General features: G+C 44.1%; 1 protein-coding gene across 3 annotated transcripts in view; it reads left to right on the top strand.

Annotated features, from left to right (window-relative positions):
* The first annotated feature begins 10,305 nt into the window (after positions 1–10,305).
* CACNB4 (calcium voltage-gated channel auxiliary subunit beta 4) overlaps positions 10,306–11,764 on the top strand; it is a 279,529-nt gene continuing 278,070 nt past the window's right edge. The window contains exons 1-3 of one of the 3 annotated variants that reach the window (XM_007464156.1): positions 10,306–10,406; positions 10,559–10,681; positions 11,194–11,277. In XM_007464156.1, coding sequence (XP_007464218.1) covers positions 10,622–10,681; positions 11,194–11,277 — 144 coding nt within the window. In that variant the 5' untranslated portion in view covers positions 10,306–10,406; positions 10,559–10,621. Of the gene's footprint in view, positions 10,407–10,558; positions 10,682–10,895; positions 10,968–11,193; positions 11,278–11,764 lie in introns of those variants that run through there. The other 2 variants (XM_007464159.1, XM_007464157.1) reach the window with 2 other exon arrangements.

Genomic DNA, 11,764 nt, shown 5'->3' with positions numbered 1-11,764 from the left:
TTTCCCTTTCTGGCTTACAAGGCAGATGCAATGTCAGGAGATAAAGCAACTATATTGTGACTATGAGGTAGAAAGTTATGATGGCTAAGGAAGATTACAGATACCTAGCTCTGATGGCACCTTTGAGAGCACTACCAGTTCTAGACTCTCTTCCTCTGGACTTCCTCATATGTGAAAAAAAAAAAGTCTTTATCTCTTGTCAACCCTATTTGTATAGGTTACTGTTGGTAGGGTTTTGCTATTTGTATCTGAAAGCATTCCTACCCCCACTAGGTCTACAAAATCCTTCAGAACTTGGAGTTGTGTTTTACTCATTGGTGTATTCCCAGGGCCTAGCATAGGCATATAAAACATTTGTGGAATGAAGAATAAAAATTGATTTAGCAGAGAGCTGCATAGCACCTCACAGTGCCTGGCATTCAATAAATGTGTGTTTTCTTCTAACTTTTCTTATCCTTGTGCTTGTTGTTTATCATAATCATTCCATTTTAACATGTGAAATCAGGATGTATTTTACAGTGGATAGGCATGCATTGTAGGACTTCATTTTATTCCCTCAAAGCTATTCAACCAATGATGCATCTTAAACTCCAAGTTGTCTTAGAGTCCAGGGAATAGGGCATTATTTTAACTGTCAAGAGACAAAGGGGGCTAGGGTCCTAATTGTCAAGAAGGCCAATAGCTCTTAAAAAAACCTCAGTGTCTCCAGTGCTCATTGAATAATACTCATGGATGCTTTCCAGAACAGCATGCTCATTTCTCCACTCTGAGCTCAGGGACTGAAGCAGCACAGAAGCACAGTGAACATTTCTTTCTGGCTCACGGCAGGAAACAGTACATCACAGACCCTTGCTATGGGCTGGAGGAGGAGTGAGTGGTTATGAAAAACACTCAGTAAATAAAGGAGTCACCTAGAAGGTTGAAAGGTCATAGGTAATTTAGGCAGGTGACATTAATAAGAGACACAACGAGAGGATATGGGGATTAAGGAAAAAGCAAATTCTATGTAATCGTCCTGACAATACTGGATATCTCCACTTCCATGTTTACATGTTTATACTTGCTGTGAACCACTGGTATAGATTCATTCATGTTCTCTGCCAACTTTGAATCTCTGTAAGCCTTTGTCCTTCACTGGGGACAGAAAAGTAGGAAAACTAGTACAGTATTTGAATATTAGTTGGAATTTAATTAACATTCAGCACCAATGAACTTTTATTTATTTATTAATTTTTGGCCACAACACGCAGCCTGCGGGATCTTAGTTCCCCAACCAGGGGTTGAACCCATGCCCCCGGCACTGGAAGCGCAGAGTCCTAACCACTGGACTGCCAGGGAATTCCCTAATTTGAACTTTTAGAAGAATGTTTCCTTTCAACATTATAGAAAGAATTAGCATTATTTATGACAACCACCCAAAAATGGCAGAATGAAGACGATGAAGGATAGAGGTGATCAGATTTTATACCTACCTAGTTCAGTAAGTTATCCTTCAAGTGAAGGGTTATATTGTTCTTTGTAGTTTTTTACTCTCCCCATTTCCTGGAAGAGGCTTATACATATCTGCCCATGCTCTTGACTTCTGGAGTAGTATGTCTCCATTCAATGATTTTGGTGTTGGTTGCATGTCATGCATTAGCCAATGGGATATGAGCTGATGCAACAAATGCCCACATCCAAGCAGAAGCTTAAAGAGGCATCACGAAATTCCTGTAGCTCTCTGTTTTCTACCCTCTTCAGAGCTACTATGTCTCAGATCGGGGCTGCTCCTTTAGCCTGGGCCTGGGAATAGGAAGACAAGAGGAACAGAGCCACTGCCTGGACCAGAACCACGGGCTCCACGGCGTTGTAATCCACTAAGATTTTAGGGTTGTTTGTTACCAAAGCAAAGATGACAAATATGACTGGTAAAAGAATAGTAAACAATTTAAATTAGCTAATAGTTAGCATCTCAGTATAATTTCCCACTTATGAGTCATCTTCACAGTAATTATATTTCAAACTTAAATTTTAAAAATTTACTTCCATTACCATCTGAATCATTTGTACCCTTTAAAATTGTACCCAGAGAATAGCATTTTCACTGCGTTTTATAGCATATAAGCTCTTTTAGGGTTAAGAAAGTGGAATTTTTTTTCCAATTTCTGAAACTATAATAATCTTTAATATCCTGAAGGTCCATGGCTTTATGTGACTTTTGAACAGATTTGCAAAGTTTGAACCAAAGCATTAGGGGAGGGGTGGGGGGAGAAGAGGTAACTGGAGAAATTCTTTAGAACAAGACAAAGTAGATCCTCCCAAGACAAAAACTCAGAAAATTTACACTGGGATTGTTATGCAATTGAGCACATGTGCTACTGTTGTGATTTTGTATGCTCCTAGCTTAAAAATACAAACAATATCCTCCAGGTGCGTGGACCCTAGACAAAGTGTGTTGTAATTTGATTTTTTTTATAGAACTTTTTTTTTTGCCTTTTTGCGGTACGCGGGCCTCCCACTGCCGTGGCACCCTCCGCCGCAGAGCACAGCTCCGAACGCGCAGGCCCAGCGGGCACGGCCCACGGGCCCAGCCGCTCCGCGGCACGTGGGACCCCCTGGGACCCCTGGGACCCCTCGCCCCCTCGGCAGCTTTCCCGTCACTTCTCTTGGAGCCCGTCCTCGGTCGGGACCCCCCCCCCCCCCCCCCCGCCGGACCGGGGCACGAACCCGCTTCCTCTGCACCGGCAGGCGGACTCCCAAACACTGCGCCACCAGGGAAGCCCCTGTAATTTGATTTTTTAAACATGAAACCACTTCCATCTTATGATTCTGAGCTGTGAGTTCTGCAAATCATGTCTTTTTTTATAACAGTGCCTCAGACAGGATTTCAACTGTAGGAAGCACTTTCCAAAATGTATTTATTAAGTGACAGAATAAAGTTTATTAAGAGTATTTGCAGCTGAAAAAGTGATTCGGCAGCATTCAGTGTCTGAGGAAGGAAAGCAGAGTGTAATAGCTCTTGAGCAAGTCATTCTCCTGAGCTCAGATTCCTAACTGGCTAAAAGCGGGGCTTGTTCTACATGGTTACTAAGTTCCCTTCCAGCTATGAAATTTTAGACTTTTTAAAAATAAAATGTTATCTTGGGATCGTTTTAGATTTACAGAAAAATTGTGAAGATAGTACAGAGAGTTCTACACCTAGTTTCCCCTATAAACATCTTATGTTACTATGGTACATCTGTTACCATTAAAATCAATATACATTATTATTAACCAAAGTCCATACTTGATTCAGATTTCCTTAGCTTTTGCCTCATGTCCTTTTTCTGTCCCAGGATCCCATCCAGGATACCACATGTCATTTAGTCATCATATCCCCTCAGGCTCCCTTTGGCTGTGACAGTTTCTTGGACTTTCCTTGTGTTTGATGACCTTGACAGTTTTGAGGAGAACCAGTCATATATTTTGTAGACTGTCCCTCAATCGAGATTTGCATGACATTTTCCTCATGAATAGACTGGGGTTATCTGTTTGTGGGAAGAAGACCCCAAAGGTAAAGTGCCTTTCTCCTCACTTGATACCACGGGTATGTACTGTCATCCTGATCACCGTTGATGTTGATCGATCTCGAACACCTGGCTGAGGTAGTGTTTGTCAAGTTTCTCCACTTCTCCTTCCCAAGTTGCACTCTTTGGAAGGAAGTCACTATGTGCAGCCCATACTGAAGGAGGGGCAGCTGTGCTATCCTCCTTGAAGGGTGGAGTATCTAATAAGAGTATTTGGAATTCTTCTGCATGGAAGGTTTGTCTCTTCTCTTCTGTTTATTTATTTAATCATTTATTTTTATCACTATGAGCTCACGGATATTTATTTTATACGTTAGGATATATTCCCATACTACTTTATTTTATTGCTCAAAGTGTTCCAGCTTTGGCCTTTGGGAGCTCTTTCATTTTGCTCCTGTGCCCCTTTGATATACTCCCAATCATTTTTTTTTTTTTTTTTAGCACTTCTTTACTTTCTGGCACTTTAAGATGCTCCAGGCTTATGTTATATATTTCCTGCCCCACTCCGAGAATCAGCCATTTCTTCAAGGTGCCCCTTTATTAGAGAATAGTATTAGAAACCGGGACCTGGATCCTAGATGCATTTGTTGCTGCTGAGATATAGTTATTTCTAGGCCCTCAACTGAAGGCAAGAAAATATGTGTGTATACTAACCTGTGTATATACACATATCTATAAATGTTTCTATATGGAACCATCTGAATCTATATCAAGCTACACTTGAGCTCATACCAGTGTCTCTGACTCTAATCCATTACCACATGGATAACCCTAGCCTTCTCCTGTTGCTCATCTGTAACCTTCCACTCCAACAGTAGAAAAGCTGGCTCCCAATACCGGCCATCTGTTTACCTAATTGTCCAATTCCAGTATGTATGTATAGTGACTTCAGAAGTGTTAACCTTTCCCCATCAGGAAACAACTTTGTCAACTGCAGTACAGTGCTTATGCACAGTTCCTTTTGCCTTTAGTCTTACAGACTCTACTCATTTCCAAAGTTACTTAGGCCAGTACCTTTTCCCCCACGCCCTTCAGTGAAGTTGTTTCATATATTTATAATAATAAAAATTAAAATAAAAAAAATAATATTCTTTTGTCACATTCTGCATCCCATCTTGGAATCGCCAAACTTCCTAAATGATTATTTTTTTTAATTTGCACACATTAAAGTTCACTCTTGGTGCTGTAAAGTTCTATAGATTTTGACAGATGCATAGTGTCAAATATCCACCATTACAGTATCATACAGAATAGTTTCACCACCCGAAAAAATCCCATGCTTCACCTATTCAACCCTCCCTGTCTCAAACCACTGACCTGTTTACTGTCTTTATAGCTTGACTTTTTCTAGAATCGCATATAAATGTAATCATTTATGTAGCTACAAATGTAGCCTCAGACTGGCTTCTTTCACCTAGCAATATGCATTTCGGGTTTTTCCATGTCCTTTTATGGCTTGTTCATTCTTTTTTATCACTCAATGGTATTCCACTGTATGATTTACCACATTTTAAAAAATCCATTCACCTATTGAAGGACATCCTGGTTGCTTCCAGTTTGGGGAGAGTATAAATAAAACTGCCATAAACATTTGCATGTTGGTTTTTGTGTGGACGTAAGCTGGACTGTTGGTGTGTTTAGCTTATTAAGACAAACTGTCTTCCAAAGTGGCTGTACCTTTTAGCATTCCCATCATCAATGAATAAGAATTCCTGTTGTGGGCTTCCCTGGTGGCACAGTGATTAAGAATCCGCCTACCAATGCAGGGGACACAGGTTCGAGCCCTGGTCTGGGAAGATCCCACATGCCGCACAGCAACTAAGCCCATGTGTCACAACTACTGAGCCTGCGCTCTAGAGTCCGTGAGCCACAACTACTGAGTCTGCGTGCTGCAACTACTGAAGCCCACACACCTAGAGCCCGTGCTCCACAACAAGAGAAGCCACGACAATGAGAAGCCTGAGCACCACAACAAAGACCCAATGCAGCCAAAAAATTAAAATAAATATAAATTAAAAAAAAAAAGAATTCCTGTTGCTCCTAATCCTCACTAACAATTGGTATTGTCAATTAAAAAATTTTTTTAACCATTCTGATAAGTGTGTAGTGGTATTGTATTGTCATTTTAATTTGCATTTTCCTATTGACAAATGATGTTGGGTATCTTTTCATATGCTTATTTGCTATCCATATGCTTATTTTCTACCATCTTTGATAAGGTGTCTGTTGGAATTTTTTGTCCATTTATTAATTGGGTTTTCTTATTGTTGACTTTTGAGAGTTGTTTGTATATTTTGTTTACAAGTTCTTATCAGATTTGTGTCTTGCAAATGTATTCTCCCAGTCTGTGACTTATTTCATTCTCTTAACAGAATCTTTCACAGAGCAGAAGTTTTTAATTTTAATAAAGCCAAACATACCAACTTTTTCTTTGTTGGATCACATTTTTGGTAGTGGTGTTTCTAAAACCTCATCACCAAACCCAAAGTCATATAGATTTTCTCCTATTTTTTCTCCTAGACATTTTAAAGTTTTGCGTTTTACACTTAGATCTATGATCTATTTTGAGTTAACTTTTTAAAGTCTGAAGATTTTTCAAAATAGAACCTTTGAGATAATCCATATACCATACCATTCATCCATTTAAAGTGTACAATTCAGTGCTTTTTAGTGTATTCAAAGGTATGTGCAACCATCACTCTAATCAGTTTTATTAACACTTTCTTTGCCTCAAAAAGAAGCCCTGTACACTTAGCTATCACCTCAATATCCCCCCAGCCCTAAGTAATCACTAATCTATTTTTAGTCTCTATAGATTTCCTTATTCTGGACATTTCATGTAAATGGAATCATACACTATATGACCTCTTGTGATTGATTTCTTTCACTTAGCTTAATATTTTATTTTTTAGCTTAATATTTTCAAGGCTCATCCATATTGTAGCTTGTATCAATACTTAATTCCTTTTTATTGCCAAATAATATTCCTTGTATAGAGATACCACAGTTTGTTTATCCATTCATCAGTTGGTGGACATTTGGGTTGTTTCCACTTTTTGGCTATTATGAATAATGCTGCTATGAGCATTCTTGTACAAGTTTTTGCGTGGACATATACTTTTGTTTATCTTGGGTATATACTCAGGAGTAGAATTGCTGGGTCATTTGGTAACCTTATGTTTAACCACTTGAGTAGTTGCCAGACTGTTTTTCAAAGGAGATGCACCATTTTACATTCCCACCATTAGTGTATTATATTTCGAATTTCTCTATGTCCTTGCCAACACTTATTATCTTATGTTTTCATTATAGTTATCTAGTGCATGTAAAGTGGTATCTCATGTTATGTTGTTTTTTTCTTTGGCCACACCATGGAGCATACGGGATCTTAGTTCCCTGACCAGGAATCGAACCCGTGTCCCCTTCAGTGGAACATTGGAGTCTTTTAAAAAAAATTAATTAATTTTTGGCTGTGTTGGGTCTTCTTTGCTGCATGTGGGCTTTCTCTAGTTGCGGCAAGCAGGGGCTGCTCTTTGTTGCGGTGCGCGGGCTTCTCACTGCAGTGGCTTCTCTTGTTGCAGAGCATGGGCTCTGGGTGCACAGGCTTCAGTAGTTGTGGCACACGGGCTTCAGTAGTTGTGGTTCGTGGGCTCTAGAGCTCAGGCTCAGTAGTTGTGGCACACAGGCTTAGTTGCTCCATGGCATGTGGGATCTTCCCGGACCAGGGCTCGAACCCATGTCCCCTGCCTTAGTGGGTGGATTCTTAACCACTGTGCCACCACGAAGTCCTGGAACATCGGAGTCTTAACCACTGGACTGCCAGGGAGATGTCCTCATGGTTTTGATTTGCATTCCCCTGAAGACTAAAAATGTCAAGCATCTTTTCATGTGCTTATTGGCCATTTGTATATCTTCTTTGGAGAAATGTCTATTTAGATTCTTCACCTATTTCAAAATTGGGTTATTTGTCTTTTTATTACCGAGTTGTAATATATATGTGTGTGTGTGTGTGTGTGTGTGTGTGTGTGTATTAGATACAAGTCCCTTATTACATATATTGAATATGATTTGCAAATATTTTCTCCCATCCTGTTGTCTTTTCACTTTCTTGATATTGCCCTTTGAAGTTCAAACATTTCAAATTTTGAAGCCCAGTTTACTTTTTTTTCTTTTGTTGCTTGTGCTCTTGGTGTCATATCTAAGAATCCATTGCAAAACCCAAGGTCATGAAGATTTATCCTTATGCTTTCTTCTAATAGTTTTACAGTTTTATGTAAACTTTCTCATTTAGGTCTTTGGTCCATTTTGAGTTAATTTTTGTACGTGGTGTGAGGTAGGGGTCCAACTTCATTCTTTCAGCTCTGGTTCTGGGGGCGGGGACAATGGTGTATCTCTCTGAATGACACCGTTACTTTAAGAGCTGAGTGCTTGGTAGGGAGGGGCAGTAGGCTGGTCTCCTGGCTTGTCTCTCCATGAGTGATCAGGGCCCCAATATTCTCAGTGGCACTGTGTCCAAGGTAGAGCCCCCATCCCACAAGTGAGGGCTGGGCTAAAGAAGGGAGCCCCCAACTCTCTGCTATATTTGATGGGAACTTAGCCTCAGCAACAGTTGGCTGCTGCAGGATGATAAATGCCCCATGACCTGTCCCTCTCAGGAAAATAACCCTCCATCTGGGAGCTGAGGGGAGAGGGAGCCCTGTGTTCTCAGCTGTACCAGTGTACAGTAAGTTTCCCTCTTGCTGAACTGGATGGAGGTGGTGGTAGAGGGGAAAGCAGGTCTTAGTTCAAATACCACAGGCTCACTTTTCTTACTGAGTTTTAGTAACTTTTCTTGAATAAAGGTTTCTTCATTGGCTGCATACCCTCAGGACCATTTCCAGAGATTAAAGAATTTTTTAGAAACTATTTTCACCATTTCTGCTGTAAGGTAGGTACAGAGAACCCCTCACTGTCATGCTGCTGTAGATTCTTTTTTGATAACGCAAAGTAGTAAGACTGTGGGCAGTGGAACACCAGAAAACTCAAATCCCAGTGCCTACATAGTAATTCATTTTGTAAGTATTGAGTAAGTATCAACTAGGAAAATGGCTGAGAACTAAAAATGGATTGAGTTGACAGTAACTAAAGCAGGAGTTATGCATTGGCAGACATACCATTACCCATATACTTTATGAAATATCTACTATATGTGAGGTATAAGAGTGGAAGATAAAAAGCTAAAAATCTATTTTAGAAATTAGACTTTCACAAAAAGAGAACAAGTAAACCAAGGCAGTCTGCACTAAGTGCCCAGAGAATAAATGCTCCAGTTTTTCAGGGGCGCAAGGAACTACCCAGACCTGGAATGATCAGGGGAGATTTCTGTGGAGGGAGAGTGTGCTGAGCTAGGCAGGGAAGAAGGGTAGCATTCAGCCCAGTGCGGGCTGGGGGAAGGATACATTCCAAGGCAGAGGTGCTGAAGTGGGATTGTATTTGGTATGTCTGATTACTAATGAGTAGACCTGTCTGCTTGCCGGAAGGTCTGTTTAGAGATCAAGTTGGAGAAATGAAGTGGCGACCAGAAAAGCAGGGGCTTGATTGTTGGACCATGGAGTTTGGACCCTGTCTTGTGGGCTGCTGAAAGCAATGAGTGCTTTTTAGAGAAGAGTGACTTGGGCAAAGAGATTTGAGGAAAGTGGCTTTGCTTGTAGTGTGTAGATAGAATGGAGTGTGTGTGTGTGTGTGTGTGTGTGTGTGTGTGTGTGTGTGTGTCCAGCAGGCAGCCAGGCAGCAAGGAGACTAGTTATTAGGCTGTTACAAAAAATTGAGGGTCTGGATTAAGTGAAGGGGGTGGGAATGGAAAGAAAGTGTCTGGTGGTTGGTAAAACATAATCAGGACCTCAATAAAGCCAACCAATTGTTAAAGCAAACATGGCAGTTTCCCTAAAAAAAATACTAGAACCCAAAGTGACATGGGCTGATTTAGCAGTTTGAGATACTATGCAAATTTTATTGATGGATTTCTCTTGCAGTTACTGTAATTAAACGGGGTCTCTTTATTTTTGAATTCGCATATGTTTTTCTTCCCTCTTATTACTTCAAATCCCTCTTCTCCACAATTCGCTTTTAATTTGATCTCAAATTAATCTCTAGTATGTTTTTGCAGGAGGAAACCAAGGGTTGCAACAACGGCAAAGATTGTGTATGACTTCAAAGATGAGTTTCCTCCCTTGAAAACAAATGTCCGTGTAGAAGTGGGAGGCACGTGGCCAACTCTTGCTTTTTAGCAGGTCTAACATGACCTTCAAAACTCCTTGGGGTATGCTGGTCTCCTGCGGGGCTGCATCCCCGTCAGACTCAGGTTGTCATAGTCTCCCGCGGCTGCCTGGATGTGTATGGCTTGGGGTTCTGAAGCTACAGTTCACAAAACAATACAAAAACACCGACAAAAACCAAACCACAAAACCCCATGCCTTACCACCGTGGGCAGATGAGTGAAGTCGCGGAAGAAAGGTTCGACTCTTGCTTGCCCTTTTAAAATTCCAGTACAGCAAACACACACACACACACACACACACACACGCGCGCGCGCGCGCGCGCACACACACACACACACCCGGGTCGGCTCTTCCCACTCACTGCCACACTGCACCAGCGTCCCTCCCAAAGTCCTGATTCATGAACCGTGCCACCTTTGTCTCATTCTAAACTGTGCAGACTATTTTAATCCTCCCACCCTCATCCCAGATTCCCCCCCTCCCTTTCTCCTCTGGAAAGCTCTGATGTAAGGCGCTCGCTAGGTGGGAGAGCGCTTCTCCCGATCGGCTCCGGTAGGCGAGATTCCGAGAAGCCCCCTCCGCACGACCTCCGCCTGCGGAGTCCGCTGCCCGGGACCCCGCTGCGGGCGCGGGGGAAGCGTCTCGGTCGTTTTAAGGTGTTGCGCTCTCGGAAGGGCGGGCAGGGAGCCCGGGAGCCGGCGCGGTCCCGGGAGCGGGTGGGGAAGTCCTGCCGCCCTCCCCTACCTCCCGCTTCAGAGCGTCCGGGGGCCCGGCCGCCCTCCACCCACAGCGCCCGGGCCCGCCATGCGGCTGTGAACCATGTCCTCGTCCTACGCCAAGAACGGGACCGCTGACGGGCCGCACTCGCCCACTTCGCAGGTACCGCCCCCTCCTCCCCCTCCTCCCCCCTCCTCGGCTGCCCTAAAGCGCCCCGCCTTCGCGCCCGGCGCGCGTGACCCCCAGTCCTGGGAGTCTGAGGCCCCGCTCCCTCGCCCCTCCCCCCGGCGTCCCTTCCTCCTCCGCCCCTCCTCTTTCTCCTCCTTCTCTTCCTCCTCCTCCTCACCTCGTCCGGGTCTCTGCGCTCCCGCTCCGGAGCCCGCAGCCTTCCCCAGCCCATGCCGGGGACTCGGACCCCGCACCCTGAGAGTCTTTGTTAATGGATGTGGTGGGTGCTCGCGGGCTGCTCTTCTCGGGCGCCTTTTCAGCCGTTGAGGCATGAGTGGGTGGGTGGGGTGGAGGCTGTATCTGGGGACCGCGGAGGAGACTTGGGTGCGGGCTCTGGGGGACCCCGGGGATCTGGTGTCCGGAGGCGGACTCTAGCCAGGGGTGGTCGCCCGGCTCCACACTGCCGTCCTCACCGGGTTCTTTCTGGCTCCGTGTGTCGAGTCCAGGTGGCCCGAGGCACCACGACCCGGAGGAGCAGGCTGAAAAGATCCGATGGCAGCACCACTTCGACCAGCTTCATCCTCAGACAGGTAGGAGGCGGGCGCAGGGGAGCAGGTTGGGCAGGAAGCCGAGCGCGCGGCCCCCACGTGCCCGAGCGGCTGGTAATGTCTCAGCGCGTCGCTTTTCGGCCGCGGGCGGGAGCTCCGGCCGGTCCTTCACCCTGTGCCCCGGGTTCCCAAGTCTTCGGGTCCTGGGAAGTTAGTTTGTGGGTGTGGACACAAGCCGGCGGGGACCTAGTTTAGGTCAGGGACGTTGAATTTAAGACTGGAAGTTATTTCTTTTTGCACCTTCGACGCGTGAGGAAGCGTCTTAGTCGTGTGACTGGTCTTTGAGCGATCAGAGCCCCTGGGGCCGGACAACTGCTGTGATTCGGCTGAGAGTTAGAGGGCTCTTCTATTTTGCCCTATTTTGAATACTCTCCTTTGTCATCTCCGAGCTCTGGTCAAATGAAAGACACTTGGAACAGAAAGTTTGGTCTCGCTTTGGGACCTATTTGGTTCGCTCAGTTAGGGAAAG

This window comes from Lipotes vexillifer, unplaced genomic scaffold, assembly GCF_000442215.2.
Source record: "Lipotes vexillifer unplaced genomic scaffold, Lipotes_vexillifer_v1.1 scaffold967, whole genome shotgun sequence".
Taxonomy (NCBI): domain Eukaryota; kingdom Metazoa; phylum Chordata; class Mammalia; order Artiodactyla; family Lipotidae; genus Lipotes; species Lipotes vexillifer.
Note: the sequence above shows the minus strand (reverse complement) of the source record. Positions and strands in the feature narration are given on the sequence as shown.